The following is a 27044-nucleotide window of genomic DNA, read 5'->3' as shown; positions in this document are numbered from 1 at the left end:
GGACCATTTCTTCTTCTACACTCCCTTGAAAGTCAATGGAAGGTCTTCTGTTGACTTCACTGAGGTAAGGATGAGGCATTATATAGTCAAAAAAAGATACTGTTCTTGATGACCCACAGTTGGTGTGCATGCACTCCTTTTCAAGTTTTACTCTTTACCACCTCCTTCCCTCTGAGACTAGAGAAATGCAATAAAGTCTGTATCTTCTCTACAACCTCTGTCTTAAATAGTGGGGAAGGAAACAAGAGAATGAAACTGAAGTGACTGGCACTATATCCTCTATTTCTGCCACCTAGCAGTACAATAAAAAGTTCTTTTTGCAGTAGAGGCAAGACTCGTGTGCAGTCTACATTACAATAGTGATAAAAAAAAAGGAATTGAGCTGACTCAAAATACACCTGTATGAAAGAATCCTAACATACATTTGATTCTAATGTATGCCTCTGATACATAACTATATTTAATATCTGCTGTCTTCTCTAATCTTTATTGAATGCAATGCTATCACCTAGGAATGCAACACTCAGAACCAAAGTATTTCTTTGCAAAATATTTTGGTTAGGTTAGAACTGGTGAGACTCTCCTACATGCTGGGGGTATCTTCACAATATTTAATGAGTGTTTTAATTACAGAAACTTTAAGTCAGTAGTTTTAAGAGAAATCATAACAGTAAGTTTTAAAAGAACACTTCATCTACACTGCTTCTATTGGTAAGTGAGCTGGTACAGAATGTGAAATGAAATAGTATTGCAATTAATACCAAGAGTTTAACATTTTGGACTATAACCACTAAATGTCATTCAAGAGTTGCACTTTGAAGCAGTGCATTCCAGTGTGATACCTAATCGGTAGCCTTCTTCATAGTTATGATTTTCCTACTTTGTGGCCAAGTATCTGCATATTAATGTAAGTAGCGGCATTTAATGAGAGGAAGCGCTCCAATGTAACACCCTTAACTCACTGTCTTTATTCACTGTATCATAGTAAAAATGTACACTTATGCCAAAGGGAAGTTATGCCTTTAAACTGCAACTCTAAATTGCAACTAACATGCTGAAGCAAGGATGTCACAGTTACACATAATTACCATTCCTACAGGAGCTTGTTTCCTGTGGTGACAGTAGCATATTTAAAAGATAGCATTTTCAGTCTTTGATGTCACTTTTCTCATACAAAACTGTTTTTTCACTAAGAGCCCCATTCAGTAGCCCAGCCTTATCCAGTAAAGCACTTAAGCATATGCCTAGATCCCATTTATTTCAAAGGAACTTAGGTACATGATTATGATTTTTTTTCTGAAAAAGGATTGAACTTAAATATATGTTTCAAATGCTTTGTCATATGGGAACCTAAAATAGGAGCATAACTCTAATACTCCTAACTACCTAGGAATTTTAGTGACAACAAGTTTTATCACATTTTACAGGTTTATTTTTCCAAATAATGTTTTAGTATCATCTTGTCTTATCACGTAGTACACGCTGTAAGCTTATTACAAGACAACAAAAAGTTTGAAAAAATATTAAGCTTAATCATATTTGAATCTTTAATACTTTACCAGTGCTCCTCATGGCTTAAAGACCATAAGCTTTAAATACCATAGAAGCTTTTTTTTCATATTTGAAATGAGAATGCTAAGAAAGGTATCTGCTGCTTATACAACAGGTTGTAAACCAGAAACTCACAGAGAAGCCAGGAGAAAAACCCTTCCTCTCTCTCCCGCATTTCTCTCTCCATCTTTTGCTTTGTCTTGTTCATAATCACTGTAATAAAAAGGTATTTTCCTGGATAAATATTACAGACCAAAGAATGCAGTGTGATTGGCTCTGTTATACTACCAAATTTTTTTCCATCAACCTAGCTATAAATAGTGCCCAGATTGTATAGCAACAGAAACTGTCATCTATTCCCCTTGTACAAAATACCTCTGTGCTTCTCAAAACCTGAGGAAACTGTTCTGGCAACCCTGTGATTGAAGTCACCCTTTATAGAAATACTTACTGTCTAATACCTCAGTGTTGTTTGTTGGGGTTTTTTTTAATTAACTTCCTCACTATAACACTCTGTGGTGGTTTTAATATTTATACACTAAGGCTGACACATTGGGAAGGCTGTGCCATTGTCATTCTTCTAACAGAAAACTGGGTGCAGTTTTCCTTGGGACCCTTCAGTGCTTTTCACGACTAGGGTAGACCATAGTGGCTGTTGAGGTATGTACAATGCACTGCCTCTTCTTCATAAGCTGATTACATTTTCTCTCTTACGATAAGAGCACACAATTGAAAATTTAGAAATGGATTTTCCATTTCTCACTGGGCCACAGACTTCCTGTGTGGATCTTGAACAAATTGTTTTACTTACTCTACCTCTGCTTTTCACATCTGAAAAGTAGAGATAAAAGCAACAGGAGCACTTCAAGGCTTAATTCATTAAAATTGGCAAAGAACTTTCAGGTCAATGAATGGAGGCTGCTACAGATTAACATAATAAAAGTTTTAAGAATTTATTTGTGATCTACTTTAACCAATGCAAGATGTTTCTAAACTAGAAGCAACAGGAAAATTTAACACTATGTCACTGGTATACATGTCCAGTTTTATAGACCAGTAACTGTAACTGAAAGATATTTGTGTGTTTCCTCTGTTTGGGCTGTGTTCCGGAGTACTAACATGCACTTCAGGAATAACCTTCTTCTGATGGAAAGTTAAAATAAAGCTAAATGCAATATAAATAGATACTTCATGTTTATATGCACATACACAGTGCACATACAGAAAATATGTAGTGCAAAGAAAGAAAAAGATTTTTCCTTGGTTGTGTTACAAGGCCATAATTCCTCAAGCTCAATGATACATGTTATAGAAATGGTCTGAAACAAAATACCTGTAATTAACTAATAAATGATTTTATATAAGATCCTTTGTTTAATATATGTCTTCATATTAATGCATTGTGGTGAAAGGAAAATAAAATAGTTAGCAGAGGAAGAAAAGGCATATTTGTATTTTTTTAAATAATAAAATCTGCTTTATTCCAATGGCACTTTTTCTCAGGATTTTTTCCTTTTAAAAATAAAAATTCCATTTTCCTGTCTGAATTCAAAATGATTGACTGGAGCACAATATTAAGTAATAAATAAAACAGTCCCAGTGCCTGAAAGAGTCCTGAATAAAGAGAAAATTATTTTTGGATTTTCCTTCTGATCAGATATGAAATATTCTGAAACGCCACCTCTATAATTTGATAAAAAGCTTGATATCCCCAAATGAAAATAGGATTCAGCACTTTCATTTTTCTGTCTCTAAAGGAACCTCTAGGTAAACTGATTTTAAAAAAATGAAAATCTCAAGCATAAAGGTGGGAGTAATGAAGCAAGTTTAAATATGCGCTGACCTTTGAAATGAACTGCATTCCATGTTGTTTGGCCAAGAAGCTGGCTGTGTTGCTGTCTCCATCAATTTCCACAGCAAAAAAGATGTGGGTTTTGGAGCTGCCCTGCTCTCTGGTGGATGTTGATAGGCATCGCCGCAAATACACCAGTGCTGATAGCAACAGCCATATGTTCATTGCTCTGAAATATTAAAAAGAAATCCACGAGGGATAAAAGTGTAAGCATCTTCTTTTGTTGTTGTTGTTCACGGTAAGAATTTACCCAGAGGTGGCTGTATTTTATTTTCCCCTTCTTTGGTTAAAAAATAAAATCCTACAATCTTTTATTTAGTAGCAATATTAAACTAAAAAGAAGAAAGCAAACCAAAACATGTTATTTTTGGAAGCTAAGAGTATTACGCTGTTTGACAGTATCTAAAAGCAAAGTGATATTATGTTATAGGATTTTATTAATACAAATTCAAAGATAAAAATGTACACTATTTTGCAGCTTTAGTTATGCAATTATTTCCTTTATCCACTCCTGGTTTATTATATAAGTTTCACTAGTTTTATTCATTGATTGCTAATGTCAAGCTGTTCACTAGACTTGAAGGTCAAATGGCATTCTGCTAAAAATTTCAGTGTTTGATATCAAAATGGAAGATTACCACTTGAATGGATAGTAATTTTAATAGCAACCACTAATCTAAATATCTGTATATCTGTTCTAAGTCCTTCTGTAATATATTTTATCATATAACAGTTTAAAAGAGAGTCTTATGATCTAATCATGTATTGCCTAGAAAAATGAATGACAGAAAGATAACAAAGTCAAGATTATACATATGAGAAGTACTACAGGTATCTTAATTAGGCAATATTCATACCTGGCTGAAAATTGATTCTGTACATGCTAACTCCTAGGCACTAGATCCTGGCTTTAAAAATATGACAGTAGTAACAAAATCATCCTGAGTGACATCCTGGTGTTTCATCTGTGATGAAACAAGGGTACCTTTAAATAGATGTGCTATTAGGTGCAAACAGTGGTACAAATCCAACTAACTTTTCCATCTACATTCCCATTCTTTTAGGTACCTGTTAAGATCTGTACAACAACAGAATTTAAAAATTAATTTTGAAATGGATGGGACAATATAATTTTGCATGTTATAGACAGTCATATTCATTTATATGCTTTCAATGTTTGCAGCAATTATTTAAATAGTCTTTTAAAACAGCAGTTAGATATAAATTATCAGCAGGGCCATACAAATATGTAGAAATAAACCACTGAATCAATCCAATTTTTGAAGATAGACATCTGTCTTTCCTAAGCCATGGCTTTCAATTGCATCCTTCTTGGAAGTCCAAGAATTAACACAAAGCGGCCAGTGACTGAATTCCACCCCCACACCCAGTAGGAGCTCTTTTTAATATTAGGTGCAAATTAAGGTGCAAAAGAAAAAACAGTTTATCTCATATCTTGCAGTTCACAGTAATATAAACCTATGATCTTTAATAAACACTGCCAGACTGAAAAAATATACTTAAGGTATCTGTACAGTTAAAGATAAAAATTAGATCTTGAATGAGATCCTACCAGCTAGATACTTCTGAAAAGGCCTAGTAAAGCCTATCATCACGTTGAATCCCTACTAATTACATTAAGAGTGTTTCAGGATTCTGATTGCTATCTGAAGCACAGACAGACCCTCGCAGAGGTGGGAGATGTTTTTAGGCAGAAAAATGAAGTCTATATTTCTAAAGCTCCTTTTCAAATCTTAGTTAAATAGGTAGTCAGGACACTACCGGTTTTCCACAGGGTGTTCTTTGGAACACCAAGGATTGGGGTAGTGGGAACTGCAGTTTATTTCTGATGTCTAGCTAAGCAATCAGATTACAGCCCTATGAAATGAAGCCCAGTAATCAATGGAAAGGAATCCATGAAGATTATGGAAGATTAAGTTTCAGCTCCTACCTGTAAGAAGATGAAAATTTCATCAAGTATTGTCCAGGACAATACATAAGGCTAAAGGTTATTTGGCTTGGTGTTCCTTCTGCTAATGCTGGTCTACTTTGTATGGGCTATTTACTTATATGGTGATTGCATCAGAAAAAAAAAAAAAAAAAAAGACATTACAGCTCAGTCTACTCTAAACACAATTCAGAATGGATTTCAACCAAGGTCTCTTCCTATCAATTCTAATGCAGTTTAGAGCCATTTTGATCTCTGCAGCCAGCTTAGGGCAATGTAGTTGGCCCATATTTAGAGTAAGCCAAAGGCTGAGGAGTGTACAGAGGAATTGGTGCTGCAGAGAGAATTTTTTTTTTTAAAAAAGCACAAATTTATAATATAGATCCATTCTGAATAATTAACGCAGAATAAAACATTTCCAGAACAAAAGATCTAAATCAGTCCACCTAGAATGCCCGAGATTATCAGAGCATTCTTTTAGGAAAAGAAAATACAGGTTCCAACCCCTGCAGAGAGATGTATGGGAAGAGCACCGTATTTTTCAATAAGGGACTGACACCACTGTGGTATTGGTACAAGTTTTTTGGAGATACTTCTCTCCTCTGATACTATATTCCTTGACACTGACTTTACTGCTTTTCAAATAAAACTATTTTTCTAGTACTAAAATAGAGATCTGCAGAACTTACTCATTTTTTCAAGCTGATAGGTTTGGCAAATTTGACCTGACCTGAATGGAGTCATTCTGCAGATTAATTTTTTTACTACCAATGAATTTTCAGGGAGGAAAAAAAAGGAAAGAAAAGAAATAAAACACAGAAAAAAATTCTACAGACAATACAATGCAAACATGTCTGAGAGGCATTTCTTATATACTGGCTTATGCTAACTGTTACTAGAACTGGAAAACAAAATGCTGGGAGATTAAATGGGAAACAATATAAAAAGCAATAATCACTGAAAGCTTCTTCTATTCATACATACATTAGGAAGTTTCAACCACCAATATAAAATTCGCCATATGTGACATCAAGATGATACTTAGAAAAACACTTGATTGACAAACTGGAGAAAAATCCCTTTACAATTGGTAAAATTTTAGATGTCTCTTTCTGAAAACAGATGGTAATCCTGCAAATGTATACTTTCTCAGAAGAGTTATACATTTAATAATTTTCCTTTCCACAAAAATACCAATTGACTGGATTCTTGCTCTCCAAGAAATTACAACTCCATCCTAGAAAGTGGAGTTGGTAAACACACTCAAACACACTTTCAAAAGCAAAGTCAACAATTTAAAGAATATTTCATAGGTACAGGTAATAATTGGACACCTTCATAATCATGATGCTGAAACAAACCAAACCAAGTGCATCCCAGCAAAGAGGAAGTCAGGCAAAAACACCAGGAGGCCCCCATGGATGAACAAGGAGCTCCTGGGCAAAGTCAAACAAAAAAAGGAAGCCTGCAGAGGGTGGAAGCAAGGGCAGGTAGCCTAGGAGGAATACCAGGGTCCATGGGACCTGATAAGATGCATCCGTGGGTCTTGAGGGAACTGGCGGATGAAGTGGCCAGCCCACTCGCCATCATATTTGAGAAGTCCTGCCAGTCCAGTGAAGTTCCCACTGACTGGAAAAGGGGCCACATAACCCCCATTTTTAAGAAGGGTAAAAAGGAAGACCCAGGGAACTACAGGCCGGTCAGTCTCATCTCTGTGCCTGGCAAGATCATGGAGCAGACCCTCCTGGAGACTATGCTCAGGCACATGGAAAATAAAGACATGAATGGTGACAGCCAACACAGCTTCACTAAGGGCAAATTGTGCCTGACAAACTTGGTGGCCTTCTATGATGGGGTTACAGCGTCGGTGGATAAGGGAAAGGCAACTGACATCATCTACCTGGACTTGTGCAAGGCATTTGACACTGTCCCACACAACATCCTTGTCTCTAAATTGGAGAGACATGGATTTGATGGATGGACCACTCGGTGGATAAGGAATTGGCTGGACAGTCGCACTCAAAGGGTTGTGGTCAACGGCTCAATGTCCAAGTGGAGAACAGTGACGAGTGGCGTTCCTCAGGGGTCAGTATTGAGACCGGCACCGTTCAACATCTTTGTTGGTGACATGGACAGTGGGATTGAGTGCACCTTCAGCAAGTTTGCCGACGACACCAAGCTGTGTGGTGTGGTCGACACGCTAGAGGGAAGGGATGCCATCCAGAGGGACCTTGACAGGCTGGAGAGGTGGGCCCATGCGAACCACATGAAGTTCAACAAGGCCAGGTGCAAGGTCCTGCACGTGGGTTGGCGCAATCCCAAGCACAACTACAGGCTGGGCGGGGAATGGATTGAAAGCAGCCCCGAGGAGAAGGACTTGGGGGTATTGATTGATGAGAAGCTGAACATGAGCTGGCAGTGTGCGCTTGCAGCCCAGAAAGCCAACCATGTCCTGGGCTGCATCAAAAGAGGCGTGACCAGCAGGTCGAGGGAGGTGATCCTGCCCCTCTACTCCACTCTTGTGAGACCCCACCTGGAGTACTGCGTCCAGCTCTGGGGGCCCCAGTACAGGAGAGACATGGAGCTGTTGGAGTGAGTCCAGAGGAGGGCCACAAAGCTGATCAGAGGGCTGGAGCACATCTCCTATGAAGACAGGCTGAGAGAGTTGGGATTGTTCAGCCTGGAGAAAAGAAGGCTCTGGGGAGACCTAATTGCGGCTTACCAGTTTCTGAAGGGGGCCTACAGGAAAGATGGTGAGGGACTGTTTATCAGGGAGTGTAGTGACAGGACAAGGGGTAATGGGTTCAAGCTGAAGGAGGGTCGATTTAGATTAGATGTTAGAAAGAAATTCTTTACTGTTAGAGTGGTGAGGCACTGGCACAGGTTGCCCAGAGAGGTTGTGGATGCCCCATCCCTGGAAGTGTTCAAGGCCAGGTTGGATGAGGCTTTGGGCAACGTGGTCTAGTGGAGGGTGTCCCTGCCCATGGCAGGGGGGTTGTAACTAGATGATCTTTAAGGTCCCTTCCAACCCAAACCATTCTATGATTCTATGAATAAGTGTAGTTTCACCCCAATTATTAGCTCCTGAAAACAAACTAGGTGGGGAAAATACATTATTTTACCTTTACAAAAAAATCTATCTATTTCTTCATGGAAACCTTTGGGTCTCACCCATAATGTGGAATAGGGACTTAAATTCAGCATGAGATCAAAATTTACCCAAACTTGGACAAGATAATAAGGCTTTGAAAACTGCAATCACAACAAGGCCAGGAGGGGTATGTAACAGTTGAAAATTGAAATCATGAAAGATTCTACCTGCACAAAGTAATCCCCATCTCACAATTGATCCTATATTTCTCCCATGATGCAGTTTTTCCCTATGTTCCAATCCATATATTGGGAGAACAAAGAGACTATACTCTCCAAAGGCAGTACTAACGGAGGTAAATTGGACAGAGGAGGATCTGTGTGGCAGTAGAATGGGAGAATGGCTGTTGTGGGCATGAGTGAAACTGGTGTTTTATGTTAGAGGCCTTGGGTTGACTGATGAGGACGACTGAGTGCCAGGGCAGCAGAACTATTGCCTGATAGCAAAAGAGGGTACAAAAGAACCACAATACCAGAGACTGAGTGAGAGACTGAAATAAAGAAATTATTTGCAGTCCTGGACTCACTGGGACCTCAGTTGACATGAAGTTATGTGGTTCGAGTGACGAAGTACAGTTGGTTACACAGAACTAGAAAAAAGTCAGGAATGATAGCGAGTCTGGAAAGGTCCAACATTAGATGAAGAAATCTGAGAGGTTTAGGGAGGGACAGATTAGAGAAGAGGAGAACTGAAAGAAATACGGAGTGCTGAGGAGCAGCTGACTGCAGAGAAACAAATGTAGCAAGGAACCACCAGTGTGCAATCAATATTATCTGGGCAGAGACCTGGGACAAGGATATTAGCTCTGAAAGAGGAAAGCAGGAGAAAGAACAAGCAACAAGGAAAACTTAACCAGGCTGTAAAGAATAAACGAGAAGACTCTTGGACACTTGGACTTGCTCTTCTCCACAGCCTGAAAACAAATCCTAACTTCCAAATCTTTCTGTTCAACTGCAACTGGAAAATACAAAGGAATGAAGTGTCTTAATTCCACCTACTGAGTCACAGGGATAGTTAAAACCTGGTACTTTGGAGAGTGCGTGTTCCTTCAAACAGCAATATTCTCTGCTGTGGATGTAAGGATTCCAACACCACTTAAATCTCCATGAGGATATTAGTAAGTTGCCAAAGGATCACATTTCTACTCTAATCACCCTGCTAAGAAAACCCAAGCATGAGTTTATCACACACACAACACATTACATTAGTAAAATTTTGCTAATCCTACATTTAAAAATTCCAAATAAGGACTATTGATGTAAATTGTAAATAGAAGGTGAAAGGTATTTTTAGAGGCTAAGAAGAAGGGCAGTTAAAGCCCTGAAAATAATCAGGATTCACAATTCATAGTAATAAACTCACATATGGTTGATTACATACAACATATCTTCAGTATCTGCCTTTATTCAACTTTCACAGTAAATACAATATATCCTAAAGCGGGCTCTTGAGGCTAGTAACTAGTGACATTCATGATTAATGTTATATGAGGGGACAGATCCTATACAGATCAGTGCTTCAACCTGTCCTGTCCTCATCTTCTGTTTCTTCAGCAACAAATTTTGAAGAAAATGGTTTGGCTGCAACAGTAAAGATTAAATTTTACTTATAGACACTGGAAAGCAATTTAATTTCAGAATACAGGATTTCACCTAACCTACCAAGAAAGAAGATTCATAATATTATTAATTTCTACCGGGGGGAGGGAAAGGATGGATTTAAGTTTTTCCTCTTGGTGTGACAAATACAGCAGTATTGTGCAACTGAAATTCCTCAAAATGAATGAAAACCTACAAATTTTCTAAACTACACATATGCAAGAACAGAATAGGCTTATGTCCTGGTTTTGGCAGTGATGAAATTAATTTTCTTCATAGTAGCTAGTATGGGGCTATGGTTTGAATTTATGCTGAAAACAGTGTTGATAACACAGGGATGTCTTAGCTATTGCTGAGCAGTGCTTACACAGAGCCAAGGCCTTTTCTGCTTCTCACATCACCCCACCAATGAGTAGGCTGGAGGCGCACAAGAAGCTGGGAGGGGACACAGCCGGGACAGCTGACCCCAACTGACCACAGGGATATGCCATACCATATGACGTTATGCTCAGCATATAAAGCTGGGGAAGAAGAAGGAAGAGGGGGAGACATTCAGAGTGATGGCGTTTGTCTCACCAAGTAACTGTTTAGGCATGACAGAGCCCTGGTTTCCTGGAAATGGCTGAACACCTGCCTGCCCATGGGAAGTGGGGGAATGAATTCCTTGGTTTCGCTTTGCTTGTGTGCGCAGCTTTTGTTTTACCTATTAATCTGTCTTTATTTCAACCCACGAGTTTTCTCACTTTTACTCTTCCAATTCTCTCCCCCATCCCATTGGTGGGGGGTGAGCGAGTGGCTATGTGGGGCTTAGTTGCTGGCTGGGGTTAAACCGCAACAGCTTACTTTTAATAACATGTGATGTAATTAAGATCAAATAAAAACATAAATAAATATACAGTTTCTGTATTAATCAAAAGGGTAGATGATTGATCCTGGATTTGTAACAGGTCTTTACTCAGTAGACCAACTAAGACCAATGCTATGGCAGTAGTGTTTCTATCATTAAGTGCTTGTCACAACAAAGAGTATTTTGAAATAACACTGAATCTTTTCTACAGGGTCAGTAGCAGATGAGCATCATGTTTTACAATTACTAGTCTTGAGAGTGTTCTGGGTTTGTTACATCAGAGATTTCAATTTAAATTCTAAATGTGAATAATAAATCCTACAACAAATTAGTAATCCTACAACTTCCTGAAGTTATTATACAATACACACTTATGTTTCTGAATTGTAATTTTGCTAGGTAGGCCCATACACACTAAAAACAGACTACATTGGTGTTTACAGCCACATACAGAAAATTAGCCAGATGTGAGCCTAAACTTCTTAAGGTGATTAAAGCTAAATATGGTTCAATCATATTTAACAGTAAAAAACAATGATTACCACCAGAAATATTTGCACAAATGTTGAAAAAAAAACCAATTACATATGAAAACAATAGTAAATTTTCATTTCTTGTCAGAAGTGTCTGCTGTTTTACAAAACAACAAAATCTAACTAAAAAAAAAAGAGAAGAAACACGGGGGGTGTTTGTTGGTTTGGGGTTTTTTTATGAAAAGAATCGGCTTGCTTCCTGTATCATCTTCACTGAGAAAAAAGATCTTTTTAGTTGTAGCAAGCCATTCTTTAGTTTTTGAGGAAACACTGCAAAACAGCTGAACTGCATGCACTGCTTTCTGAATTATGAACAGTTTTCTTATAGGCTTTGTATCATATGCTGACCAAGCCCAGTTTTGCTCCGGTTTATGAAATGTGACAAGACCACAGTTAAAGTTGATCTATGCCGCAGGCTATTTCTGTTGTCTACTCAGATGGTATGTCATAATGCCATGAGTCCAGATACTGTACCTTCTTTGTTTCTTCCATTTATTTTACTGAAGTTTTATAACACCAGAGACAGAGGCAAGATCCAAATTTATGGCATTGTTTCTCCCAGCTAAGAATAAGCACCAAACCATGAGGGTGTATTCAGAAGCATCTCCTGTGATGTCTTAGACCTGCCGAGACAGTGTGTGCTGTTGATTTTGTTTTTTTCACTGAAGAATCACTGAGTGAAGAGTATGTAATAATGCACACATCATTTATTGCATTTTTTTCTGAGCAATGTTTTTTTGCTTTTAAAATGTATGGTACTGGCAACCACTTTTTAAAGGATTATCTTAGAAACTGTCAGCATTTCAGCATTTCCGGCTTTATCAAAGCACTGTCAACTAGACAGTGTTTCTGTACTAGAACTGAATAGAGTTCAGTTACTGATACAGCTTGAGTTTACCACACTTTCAGAGGACAATCACTGAGAGCCAAAACTTGAAATTAGCAAATTCTGTAGATAGTGCTTAATCTTGAAAACAAGGACATCTATTACTAAGTGTGTTTTGTTCTTTTAGTTGCTACCATTTTTATTGGCAAATAAGCAACAGGACAATTACAACACCACTCCTCAGTCAGATCGACCTCTTCTTTTACAAACCACATGCACAATAACATGAGAATTATGAATAGAAAATATTAAAATACAAAACACAGCAACCTAGGAGTTTGGACTGGTCAAACTGCTTATTAAAAGACTGAACTACTATAAAAATTCTGGAACCAAAAGTAGAATTAGCAATCTTCCAAAGTAAACAAAAGTTGAGAACAATTGCTCTGATTTTAATTTAATCAAACTTGCCAATTCAATTAACTAAAAGATAAGATAGTTCATAAATATGGGGCGGAGAAATATTAGAAAGGGAAAGACAATACATTTGTTTGCTCCTATGGGACAGAGCGAGAGAGGGAGTGAGAGCAAGAGACACACAAGTAATTTATTGTCTGTGCAGCTTGGAAAGGTTATCCTGGGGTGGCAAAAAATATAATGTGCCATAAAACCAATGTCTCTGTTGAGTCCATGGTTTTTAGTGCCCAGTAGAGTTATGAATTTTAGTTCCAGAATTATCTTTTGAAGGTATTTTGTATGTTTCCCTTGTGCAGCAGGGCTGAGAGGTCACAGATGAAGTGGCTGTTCTGGATTAAAGCAAATGTGACATAGCTATGCAAGCTGGAATTCAAAATTCAATATGGCATGTATACCTATCTTACTTCAAAGTTCCCTTTAATTGCCAAGAGTATTCACTCCCAGAAACAAAACTAATGCACAGCCCCTGCTTAAGCCATTTTCAACTGCTAGAATAGTGTGAAATAACCAGTCTTAAATGATAGCCAAAAATTATTTAACTGTGATGGTGATTGGGCCATTATAAAAAATGGAAAACCTATACCTAGTATTAAGCACTTGCTTCTCTCTGCTCTGACAAAACTAAGAAAAAATCTTGAGCCAATCTTTTACCCAGCACAACTTCAGTTAACTCCTGAGTTTGTTCTAAAGGACTTCCAGAATCCATATTAACCTCAGCATCAGGAATGATGAGGAATGGCTAGAAACACTTGGCTTAGGAGAACATTTCCCCAGTGTATGCAGAGGCATAACCACTTCAAACATGTTGAAACAATAGTTTGAAGGCTCCAAGATTTCTTTACTGAAGTACTACAACACTGTTTGTGCTACGGAAGCATTCCAAGTTGAAGTCCTCCAAGAGATCTTCTGGTGTTTTTTAGAGAGTAAATTCCAGCTGCCAAACCATATCTCAGACATGCTATACTGTAGAGGTTTAAACCACTCGCTGGGTGGTTATCACACACTTAAATTTCCCAAATTATGCTATCACTCAATGGATGATATAATAGATAAATTAGTGTTCTAAATTACATAGGCTGTCACACTCACTTCTGTGTTCTTCATAGCTATTCAGTAATAAGGCTGCAAAAATTCTTATGAAAGGATACAGATATCTGGGGTACCAAAGGGGAGAAAGAACAGCTTTTCCCCTGACTATGCTCCTTCAAGATATAAGAACAAGAAACAAAATTGAAAAAGGGGGATCCAGACAAATTAATGTTACACATTAATATATATAAAATAGATATGAAAATTTATATATATATGAAAAAAGAAATAGAATAAACAGGAGGACATAGTGGAACTGTACAAATAAGGATTACATTAACAATGAGAAAACACTTAAATGACCGAGTGATGCTTTAAGTGTTTTTAAGGGGCTAGAAACTTCACGAGAGACTTAACCATCATATTCAAAAAGTGTATTTTCATGAAGCCAGCAGTCTTAATGCCCAGTCTAAGATGAACAACTTAAGCACTTAGAGCAACAGCAAAATCCTCTTGCTATTAGATCAACTATCCAGCCCTGCAAACACCGTGACCTAATCCAAGCCTCTTTCAAGGTTTTGGCTTAAATGTCAACCATGTATTTCTAGAATATCTTTTCCTACTTGAGAATCAAAAGATTTTTAGTCTTCTCTATAGTAAGACTCAAACATCTCAGAGCCAGCTTAATTAGTTATAGTTGCAAATTACTACTTTTTTTTTTTTTAAAGTAACTCAGAAATACCTCTTTCATGTTAATGATCATGGTAGTATAACACATAAGAGCAAGAGATGATTTCTGCTTTTGAGTTTTGGGCATTTATTGTCTCTGCCAAGCCACTTGCTGTCATTAAGTTTTATTAAAATCTAGTACATCTACAAATTTTCTTCCCTTCTGTGAAAAACAACAGACACTTCAATTAACACCAAAATAGAACTTCAAGAAGACTAACACAACAATATATTCCCCCACAGTTACCAAGGAAAAAAAATCTGGAGCAGCTTTTAAAACTTTTATATCTTTTATTTTATTCCACCACCAAAGTGAAAAGAATCAATCATCCCACACAGTTCTGTGTATATGCCCCATCCCTGGCAACATTCAGGTCAGGTTTGGATGGGCTTCTGAGCAACCTGATCTAGTTGAAGATGTCCCTACTCACTGCAGGGGGGATTGGACTAGATGACCTTGAAAGGTCCCTTCCAACCCAAACTATTCTATGATTCTATAGCTTCCAGAAAACAGAGGCTGTGTGATATTGTAAAAATTGTGTTAAACTTCTTAGCCTATTGAGAAGCCTCTGCAGCATGCAGAAAGAATCAGTTGTCATTTTGAGAATTTTTGAACTTATGTAAACCAGAAAGCATAACTGTTATTTAAAAAAAAAAAAAAAAGAAAAAAAAGAGCAAATTTATGTTAGCACCACCATCAGTATGATGAATATCATCTCACTGGACGTTCCATGGAAGATCCTTTTTTTATATCTAATGAGCAAGGTAATGAAGTCATATCCTAAGACTAATAAAGAACCTGTTCTAACTAGTTGATCAAAACAAAAGATATTTAAACACTAGAAGCATAATTTGCATCTGGTCTGATCAATAAACAATGATTCAATATACAGAATACTTGAAAACATGATTGTAAAAAAATCAGAAAGGTGAGGATCATCCTGAAGCTTCTGCAGGATATTAGCTGATTACTTAGGGTATGAACTGTATAATTTGTCTATAATTTAGAAAATTAACTACACAGTATAAAAAAAAACAAACAAGAAAGTGAATAATGATGAAACTGGATGTAAACTCATTCTTCTTCTATAGAAATGCAAGGGAAAAAAGTGTTACAAAATAAACTGTTTTCTCTTTTTGAAATGATTGTAAAACAGAATTAGTAGCTCAGAGTGTTAGGCTGTCTGATACCCAATAGCAGATGGTGTGCCAAGCCTTTCCTCCCCTAATAGGTTTACCATTATTATGAAGACAAAGGCCTAAGATTACCAGAAGGAAAAACTATCTGATATGCAACTTTTTAGCTTCTATTCAATTTATTGGAGCAAAGTAATCTTTTCTACAAACTTTACTATCATTAGTAAGAAGGCGAACCAGAGAAGTATTGCTTTCTTGTAACAATAAAAAAAAGGAAAACCAACTTTCATTTTATTTAATAGAGACATTACTACAGATCATTCCCCTAAGAAATATTCTATACAGTCAGAAAGGATACCAAAATCTGAATCTTGCCTAAGAGTCAAGAAGAGTTGGAAGTGCTTCAAAATCACCTTTAGTTCAACAGTGATTTCTACAGCCAATTAAACAGTGGAATTGATAGACTCTGAGAATGCCATATGCTGCCCTCTGCTGAAAAGATGATCATTACGACTTCAGGTCTTAAGGCTGGAAGGTCTGACAGAAGGGAAAAATAAGTGGAGGATCCTCTGATTTCAGGATGTGGGTAATTCCTTTAGGAGAAAGGAAGATTAAATGCTCACCTGGGCAAAGAAAAATTTCACAAGAACATATGGTGTATATGTATAAATTATCTTGACAAGAACATGAAGTCAGCAAATTGGTTATTAGAAATATAACTATCGAGAATTACCATTGATTATATTCATAAATGTCTTTAAAATGGCTACCTGTCAAGTAGTTAGATCTAACATGTGACTTACTTTAAAGACATTATAATATAATGAGGGAGTCTTTCAGAGTGAAAATATGGGGTTTTTACCCTGTCTGTACTGTGTTATTGATTGGTGCATATAAATTTAGATGTATATATTTCAAAGTCACTGTGAGAAGGTTTGCAATAATGCTGCTGTTAAATAAATGTTTACACTCACTTTGCAATACTTTTCACTTTCACAGATTCTTATATCTCTTAAAAAAAAAAATAGAAGAGATTTTTCTAATGCTTACTGTGTCATAGCCCAAACAACAGATGCACAGAAAGGGAACAAGCATTAAAGAAACAGGCAGACCGTACGTTATGTCAAATAAAACTGTCTTTATGTTTCATGGAGACACAGTCTGAGGATGGTATAATTGAACTTGTCAACTAATAGTCTAAGTCTCTGGTTTTAACTGAAAGAAAAGATGAGAGAAAGAGGCTTAAATATAATTACGTTAGTAATATTTTCTTCTAAGAAGTAATGCAGTCACTCTTCCTTCTAAGGTCATACAGTATTCCTGCACTACAGTACCATACAGCAACAACAACAAAATTAAATCATATCTCAGTGACAGTACAATCACATTTCTACTTTTAACTACAAAACAGTATGTACCACCTAGAATAATGTATAAAATGAAGCTGTCATAGACCACGTTGCATAGGATTTTATAAAAACAGTTGTCTATTCAGCCTAGATTTCCCCTGCTAAACCACTTTGTTATTATGACTGTATACATAAACTTTTCTTCTGAATAGTGTCATCTCACTGGCACCATACATACTCCATTACATGGCACTGGAGGTATCATATATACCAGAACGTACATGATGTCATTCCCTGGGATGATTGCCACGGAAGTATCAGTGCAGTGCATTCTGAAGTAAAGTAATGAGTGTACAATAGCAAAATTTCCGTTTAAATGATACACCTGATGCCTATTTCCCATAGGTGACAGGTATTAACTCGTGTTCACTATCAGCATCATAGTATGTGATTTATCTTCACCCTACCCCTACCTTCATATATCTAACAGTATAGAAAGTGTTAGATTATTATTAATGCTTTTTGTTAAAATGTTGTCATTTTCTGTTATGTTTTGATAATCAGGAATATTGTTTAATTTTCATGCATAATACTTTAAGAGGATTCTACTACATGACAATCAAGGGAAAAAATGTTGAGGGACTATCAGCAGCCATGTTCGGAATACTGTCATGTTTGATGATCCTTAGTGACACAGATTTGGTCAGACAAAATGTTAACATATATAATTAGGAGCTTTTACTTACATTATTAAGGGATGATACTTTTATATTAACTCAGAAACCAAGCTATTGTTGTTAAACAAGTTAATTGTAAAGAACAGTGCACATAAATGTGAGCTTGATGGGGATGAACATCATCATAAATCATGAAACAGCAGGAACTACATAAAATATTCTAGATATTGCTGTGCTACCTGTAACTACAAATATCTCAGTAGAGGGACAGAAATGAAAATAGGGGAAAGAAGATGGGTTTAGGCCATTTTTGTGCCCTATATCTGATGGCTCCTACAAAATTTCGTGTTCATTAGAACAGCTGCATGACTGCCTTCATTTATATACTGTTTCTCAGAAGCTAGGTGAAGCACAGAATAACTAGGCAGCCCCGATATTTGCAGAGGTATAGGAAACTGAGGGATGGGCACTCGTTCATTCCAGAAAACTGCATACTAGGTGAGCTTTTTTTAATTAAAGAACTAGAATGGGATTATCTATCCAAGATTTTAAGAACTGTTTCATTAAAAACTCTGTGTAAACCCCTACTTCTTCACAAAATCTCAAAACCTGAAATAGAAGAGTAAAATTTAAATGAAAAAGTGAAGAACAATCACAATAGAGTACAGAAGAACATGAAAGTGAAACAACATCTATGTTTCTATACAAATGCTGGAAAAGTAAAAATAAGGGATTTAAAACACTTAGATGCACATAAGAAATGTACTTTATAGCTATATCAGAAACTTGATGGAAGAAGATAAATCAGTGAACATTACCACCAAATTACATAGGAAAGACTCATTGTGTTGGTGGAGTTTCATCGTCAAAAGTTACAGAAGTTTTAGAGTTAAATCAGATAAACAAGTTATGTAAATCAGGAACCCACACATTAACTGAGAATGCAAAGGCAGAAAATTATAAAGATCTCCATTTTTGATCTCCAGTAGATAACTGGCTGTCACATTAGTGCATGATTATAACACTTAATTTTTAGTTCCTGTAAATGATTAAAGTATCTAGTGGCAAAACCTCCAAAAGGAGAAGTAATTCTTCTCTTGACGATACAGTGCAAAGAATGTAGTTCACAGCATTACTTTCCAGGAGCTACGCTATGACAGCAACCATCATATATTTAGTTTTAACAGTTTTGCAGAAACAAACAAACAAAAAGTTACTAATTTCAAAACAGTAAACTATATAAAAATTAGTTTTATGGAAAATAAATGAAAGGAGACATCAAAAAGGGTAGAATACATGCAGTCATTAAGGAAACTAAAGGCCTTGTATTTAACTGTCAGAGCAAATGAATACCACCATCAAAAGGACCAAAAAACCGAAGAAAAACTTATGACTACCACAGCACAGTCAGAGAGACCAACTGAATAACACAGGGAGTTATCTTTCACAAAAAGAAGTTATATTCAAATGAGTAAAATAGGAAAAAATCATAAATTCTGATCATTTGTGCAAAAATACAGTAAGAAAGACCAAAAGTTTGAAGAATAACTTGCAAAAGGCAGAAAATCCAATAACAAATGCCTTTTCAACTAGATGAGGAGCAGGGAGCATGACACAGAGCTTGTAGGAATTAAGAAACACTCAAAAGACTGCAAAAAAACCCCAAATTAATTTTCAGATCCATAATCACTGTTGAAGAGCTTGAAGAGTTTTGCTCACCAGAATTTTTCTTTACATTCAATATTTCAAAGGGTCTATCTCAAATTCAAAATTTCCAACACTTTTCAAAGTTCTGAAAGAAGTTCTAGAACAAAAAACCCCAAACAATCAAGATAGAAAGTAAAAACTTCCTATCTACTAATTCATATTTGCCAAAAGCTTATAAATTATTAAAGAATAACACAACTAAGCATGTTATGAAACATCTATTCTAAAAAAATAGAACCAGTGGACAAATTAATAACTATGACATAACAGAGAAGAACTTTTTTTTACAGAAACTTGTGCCTTACAGATGTATTAACTTTTTCTAAAGGAGTATGTGTATATAGACCAGAGAGGTTTTTTTAAATTTCCAGTCTGCATTCAACAAGGTCACTTATCAGAACTGCTTTTTTAAAAAAAAAAAAAAATAAAAAATTTAAATTGCTAGGCAATTCCATTCAGAAAATTACCTGTATGTATTAATAATGAGTAATAAGGTGAAAGCAAAGGTAGTGAGGTAGGTTAACCTTGGCTAACAGCCAAAATCCCACCCAGAGAGTCACTCACTCTCCCTCCTCAGCGGGACTGGGGTGAAAACAGGGAGATAACCCAGGAATGAGAAAGCATGTGGGTTGAGATAAAGACCGGACGATTGCTTACTAATGAGTATTGCAGGCAAAACAGACTCATCTTGGAGGGGAAATGAACTTAATTTATTATTCATCGAAATAAAAATGTAATTACTAATTCAGGTAGTGGGAAACAAAAAGACAAACATTAAACACCTTTCCTCCCCACTTTTTCAGGCTCAGCTTCACTCATGCCCTCCAGACTTCTCTGCACTCCTGAGCAGCACAGAGGAGGATGGGGGGTTACAGTCAGTACACTGCAGTTCCTCTCTACCGCTACTTCTTTCTCACACTTTTTCTCCGTTCTAGTGTGGGCTCTCCACAATCTGTAATTCCTGTCAGGAAAATCATCTCTGGTGTGGGTCCTCCAATGAGCTGCAGAGAGTATCTACTCCAGCACCTGGAGCATCTTCTCCTCCTCCTCTGACCTTGATGTTGCCTCTGCTGTTTCTTTCACTCTTTTTGCTCCCTCCTCCTCTCTCTGTCTGCTATTTCTGCCCTTTCTTAAGGGGCTTGGCTGAGGGGCTCAGCTTTGGCCAGCTGTGGGTCCATTGCAGAGCCTGCTGGAATCACCTGTGTAGGAATATGTTGTCAGTTTTCACTGTGAAAATTATAGAGTCTCTCTGGGATCTGTACTGCGACATATGCTGTTCAAGAGATTCATAAATTATCGGAAAGAGGGCTGAAAGATTACAAAGTTTGCTCACTTTGATGGTAAAGTTAATGGTTGTTTCAAATATCATGATACTGTGTGACTAGGCAATTAAGAGGCAGAGAAAAATTCAGCATAGACAGATAGAAATTGATAGACCAAAAGAAGAATAATTTGGGCTTTACATACACAGTGATAGACTCTTAAGTATTATAACTCAATAGTAAGACCTTGGAGTTATAATATCGCTGCCTGGAAATACTAGGAATATGTTTAATAATAGTCAAAAAAAAGCAAAGAGAAAAATGCAGATTACTATGAAAGGAATATAAAAAACATAATGCCACAGAATAAATTAATAGCACAGCTCCAGTCTGAATACTGTGTATAATTCTGGTGGTCCTTCTTACCCCAAAAAGAATATAATTGGAAAGATAGAGAAAAGGACAAAGAACGGATCAAAGTTGACACAATTTCTGTACAAAGAATGACCAGGATTCTTTAGCCTAGAATAGAGATGGAGACATACCAAAGTCCATATATTAGAAGTGGTGAAGAAGAAGGTGAACAGGAAAGTATTTTTTACTGTCTGTTCCAATAAGCTGTAGGAAACAATAAAGAAAAATAGCTAACAGAAGATTTGAAACAAACAAAAAGAAGATAATCCTTCAAACATGTCATTCAAGTATACCTCTGGCCACAGAATCATGGATGCTAACTTTCACTCAAAAAATGATCAAAATATTCATGGGGAAACAAAAATTTACCAGGGGCTACCAAAAAGAAAAATCCCTAATAAAAAAATCTTCCTAATTCAGGAGATCTCTGAGGTCCAAATAATTTAAGCCTTGAAGGGTATTCTGGGAAAGGATCACTCCCAGACCAAAATCTGTACAAACTAGATCAAAAATGTGCATCTTGAATACAGAACTATGACTCAGTGGCTCAAAACATAGCCAGTGACATTTCACACACCTAGGATATCTGAGACCTGGGGCTGACAGACATGAGACCAGAGGAAATCAGAGTCCTTCTGCAGTAACAGCTGGAGGCTAGGTTAAATGTGGTAGGACATTTCCAATAGCACCAGGCACCCATATTTTCGTTATTAAATCCTACCTTTTATGGTGAAAGAGGTGGCTCAAGTCTATAGATGCCCAAATGTCAGTTATACCCATTTCCATTTATAAGAGTTTGGTAGCCGTAAACACACTTACTTTGTATGTTGAAGAATGCTTGTTGGTGCCATAGTCAAAGAACCTCAGATAATTAATGTTTATTGTCAAAGTCCTGACTATCAGCGAACTATAGCAGCTGATTTTTTATAATGCTAACATCCAAATTACATCTGTAGTGAACCATCCCGCTCTGCTGTGTACCACTTACTATATTTATTTTTTTAAAGTCCTGTTAGCATTTAATACTTTTACAACATTTATGTTTAGAACAGAGTAGTTATTTGCCACCGATGAACATTTCAACTTCAGATATCACAGTTACCTTGATAAATTAATAGAATGCTAGTGGGATTGCATATCAAACATTCAAAATAGATTTATATCCACAAATCCAGAAGAAAAATTCTGCCTCCTTGTACCTTTGAATAACAACATTGTGGTACTTCATGAACATCCACTATTCTTTCCCAGGAAATCCAGATTCATTTAATGCTCAGGATGAATCTGCTCTGATAGGAAACCATCACTGTGAGTAGATTATTTATTTCATTTGCTCAGCACCTGGAAATTGTTTAATAAACAACTGCACAATTGAAAAGAAGGTAACATGATCAAAACAAGTGATAGCTTCCCTGCTGTTCTAGTTTCAGCTGAGGGGGTTAATTTTCTTCATAGTAGCTAGCATGGGGCTATGGTTTGGATTTGTGCTGGAAGCAGTGTTTATAATATAGAGATGTTTTTATTATATGGACCTATTGTTGTTGAGCAGTGCTTACACAGAGCCAAGGCCTTTTCTGCTTCTCACACTGCCCTGCCAGTATGTAGGCTGGGGGTGCACAAGGAGTTGGAAGGAGACACAGACAGGACAGGTGACCCAAACTGACCAAAGGGACATTCTGTACCATTTGACGTCATGCTCACTTTATAAGAGGCTTGGGGAAGAGAAGGGATTTGGGAAGGGGCAGGGGGATGGCGGCAGTGTTCGGAGTGATGGCGTTTGTCTTCCCAAGTAATCGTTATGTGTGACAGAGCCCTGCTTTCCTGGAGATGGCTGAACACCTGCCTGCCCATGGGAAGTGGGGAATAAATTCCTTGCTTTGCTTTGCTTGTGCACGCACTTTTTGCTTTACCTATTAAACTGTCTTTATCTCAACCCACGAGTTTTCTCACTTTAACTTTTCCAGTTCTCTCCCCTATTCCACTGGCAGGGGGTGAGCGAGTGGCTGCGTGGTGCTCAGCTGCCAGCTGGGGTAAAACCACAACACCTGCAAAACTCATTGTGTCCTCTTGCTGCATGCCTTAATAACATTGATAAGGCACTTACACCAAACTTTTCTGAAGCATCGTTAATTGGGACATATCCTGTCCCAACTAATTTCTTAAATATCTTCTGCAGAAATGCTGATAACACAGCTGCAAATGTAATCCATAGGAGTTCCGCTTTCAACATACAGAAGTTAATATACAGCAATGTTAAGTAAAGTACTCTGAAAAATGATGTTCTAAGTTTTTTCAATTTGCATATCCTAAATTATTTTATATGGATAGCACCACTCTCTTTCCTCTCTCATTTCTCTATAAGATTGTAAAAATAAAATTATAATTATGAAGACTCAGATAGCAAGTGGTGTGAAAATGTAGTAATTCAGTCTTCAGAGCAAAAATGAGCAACACAGAAAGCAGAAGGTTACATCTCAAACAACAGGCCAACAAAATTGAAATACAGTTGGAACTGAGACCTGTATTAAATATGTACATATTTAAATCTAAATTACACAGATTGTGGTCTGGGAATAAGCACTGAAAATCACTTAACTGTCAGGGAGTGAGGAGTTCAAGACTGTCTGGTCAAGGAAAAAATGTAAGTGAATGGACAGAAAAAGGAGTATGGAAAGAGCATTCTGACAAAAAGGCAAAGGATGTGGAGAAACCTAAGACTAGCTGGGCAACCACTGGAAAAAAGAAACCAGAAGAGGACTGAGAGAAACACTCATCCTATTTCAGTACCCATACTAGATCAGAAAGCCTCTGCCACATGGAGGGCAGGGAGGGAAATCTGCTGAGAGGTCAGAAAAATGTGAGACTGGACATGACTGAATGAGACTGGGAGAGGTCTTTGGAGTAAGAACTGGAGTGGCTACACAGGAAATCTGGAACTGTGGATGCAAAGCATAAAGGAGATTTGACTAAGACAGGAAGCTTGCGTGCATGAAGAGATCAGGTCTGTGGGTCATGATGAGAAATAGGCCATGATGGGAAGCTACAGAAGTGAGTGAGTGAGGGATATAAAAAGTTTGGATGACAGTGGGACAAGGAACCATGGCCAAGGTGATACTGGTGGAACAGGAGATGCCAGAAAAACTGAGATGGACTGGGCAGAAAAGTCCATGCCACACTGATATACTTTTCTCCAAAGCCTGAAATTGAAACCAAGGTTCTGGATGTTGTGTCCTCTGCTGCCATAAATATCTGTGAAATCCTACTGGAAAGCATGTTCCTCTCACATTCATCTGTGCAGCTGATGCATAGGCAAATGAAACTTATCCCTCTCATTTCTCAGTTTCAGCTTCTCAGCATAAAACCAACTTCTTTTTTTGCAATTACTATCAATTTCATCCTCCAATTTCCAGTCAGTGTCCCTCTCTCTAAGTCTCAGTCTCAGCAGATGCTTTGTTTTCAAGCACAGGCCTACCCAAGCACTAGCAGCCAGGCTGGGGTCAGCAACAGCCTGACTGAAAGGAATTGCGTTGCAACTCACAATTCCAATGTGCCATTGCTATTCTGGCTCAGAACTGCACCATGAAGGAAATTTCTTCTGAGTCTGGAGCGTGTTCAGTAGCTCAGTAGGAATGGCACAGGTGCTAGCACTGATGAGACAACTGAATGTCTGGGGTTGATGCACAATCTTGTTAGATGTAGGAGGTGCAAAGGGAGGAAGGATATTCAGTTGCCATTTGTTACAATTATGGACTATGAGAGGATCAAGCATGCTTCGTGATGACAGAGTATCAGCAATTGAGTTCCAGGAAGTCACTGCTGACTATACATACACTGAGTACAGAAACTAGTTTTTCAAAGGCTAGTAACTGTTAAAGGAAGGGAATGGGGAAGGGGGAACCAAGTGTGGAAGCTTTGGGTAAAGACCTTTTCACGTGGGCAACAAAGCTGACGTAGAAGCTAGTCCCACGTCAAAGCACAAGGACAATGAAGTATTTAAATGGAAAATAGCATCAACTTTTTTTTAAAAAAATTTGTTTTCTCTATTCTCTGAAATGACTGGGACTTTTTAGCTGTAATGACTGTAACAAGCTAGCTGAGGCAGACTCCAGCATGTAAAATTTTGCTTCAAATTCTCAAACTTAGGCAAGTTGTAAACAACTGAAAATAGGGTCATTCTATATCCATACCTGTTGCATTCTTCCTTGGGAAATATTGTTGCTTTGCAAAGACAGAACTATTTGTAATTGGCATACAATTCTGTCTTTTAGAAAGGTAACATTTTGCCACAACATACATAACATTATTTTAAACATTTAAATTTTCTAACTTCACTTCAATGCTTAATCTGTACTATTACATAAGCTACAAGGGAAGTTCTCAGAGATGGCATATTTGTACTTCAAAATAAGTTTAAAAGTCATTAAATCATATCCTAAAAATTGTTTAAGGTCTGCTTTTTAAAAAATGCTTGAATATTCACTGTTCACCAAGATAAAGAACACAAATGTGAGAATATTTTTTCAACAAATAGGAAATTCTAATTTTTTTCTTTACTGGCAATCAGGAAAACTGAAAAAAACTTGCATCACAATTGCCTTCGTGGCAAAGATACTCCAAAGAGAGGTGAACCTCCTAGGTCAAAGTGATTCTTTGCCCTAGTCAAGGTAAGGAATAAAGGCAGATATTCTGAAGTACACTACTGAACTCATGCGTCTACTCAGCTTTACACGAAACACTTAAATATTCATGCTGGCAGACAATAAAATCACTCTGTGTCCATGTGGTAAAACTATTCTCCTAGAGAGTAGGAAACATAAGTTTGCCTTTTCTGAGACAAAGAAAGTAAGTGAGCTAAGATCTCCCACATCTGGGCTGAACGCTCTAACCACTGAACTCTCACACAGAATTGATATGGCAACACAACTCTCATTTACATCATCAGACTAGTCCTTCACCCTCTTCCTCATTTTTTCTATTTTTCCTGAAGGCTGCTGTTTGGATAAGCCAATCCCAAACTGTGATTTGCTTTAAGTAAACCAAAAGCAGAGACCCAAGACTGTAAACCAAAAGTAAACTAAAAATGCAGTCTTAGCTCTCTGCTTTTTCAAAAGAAAACTTCTCCCAGAATTAGTGGCCTAAAAAGGACTTAGCATCAAGGAGGAATACAACACTGTCTGATTTAGTATCACCAGAGGTGACAATGGAGCTGTAAACACCTAAAAGCTTACAGTACAAGCTGTCAGGCAAAGAACTCCCTGCAGTTTTAGACCATCTGGATAGCTCCAAACTTTTCTTAATCTCAGTCAAAAAAGGATGTGAACATGGATGTATAAACAGTGGAATCTCAAGCTGGAACAGAGACACTACTTAGCATCAGCTACTTCAGTATTAAAATAATGCATCCAATTTCTGCATCCAAAAGTCAAAAATAACATTGGTAAGTAGCTAAGTATTCACAATATAACCATCAAAGTACTCAAAAACATGACCTACAGTAAGAGAATCAAGAAATTTCACCTCCTTAGTATAATGGATAACTAGATTACGGTCTATAAATATATACACAGGAAGATAAATTTCATTTCAATCTCACAGGCAGAGGCATAACAAGACCCAGAGGCTAGAAACTGAAGGTAGACAAACTTAGTATTAACAGCATAATTAACAATGAGGAGTACTTCATTGAAAATTGTGGTAGCTACTCCCATCCTTGAAGTATGCTTTTTAAAAAGCAAGGTAGAGGGGGTTTTAATCTTTAGAAAGACATGACCTAGTTCAAATAGGAAGAAACTAAGACAGCCATGAGGTCTCTGTTGTACAGTATGCCAGGCTAGATGATCACAGTACTCCCTTCTGGCTTTTTAATCCATGAAACTGTGTACATTTCCATTTCAATGAAACTGCATCTTTCAATGAGCATTTTTAAAAGGAACAGCTTTCCAGTGAGCTCTAGTTAT

The 27044-nt window shown here is 37.3% G+C and overlaps 1 protein-coding gene across 1 annotated transcript in view; it reads right to left on the bottom strand.

The window, feature by feature from the left end:
* Positions 1–27044, bottom strand: part of LOC142601209 (uncharacterized) — a 196252-nt gene that overhangs the window by 141564 nt on the left and 27644 nt on the right. Inside the window, exon 3 of the mRNA XM_075749994.1 lies at positions 3395–3572. Within this exon, the coding sequence (XP_075606109.1) occupies positions 3395–3572 (178 nt within the window). The remainder of the gene's footprint in view (positions 1–3394; positions 3573–27044) is intronic.

Source organism: Balearica regulorum, chromosome 3, assembly GCF_011004875.1.
Source record: "Balearica regulorum gibbericeps isolate bBalReg1 chromosome 3, bBalReg1.pri, whole genome shotgun sequence".
Lineage (NCBI taxonomy): Eukaryota > Metazoa > Chordata > Aves > Gruiformes > Gruidae > Balearica > Balearica regulorum.
Note: the sequence above shows the minus strand (reverse complement) of the source record. Positions and strands in the feature narration are given on the sequence as shown.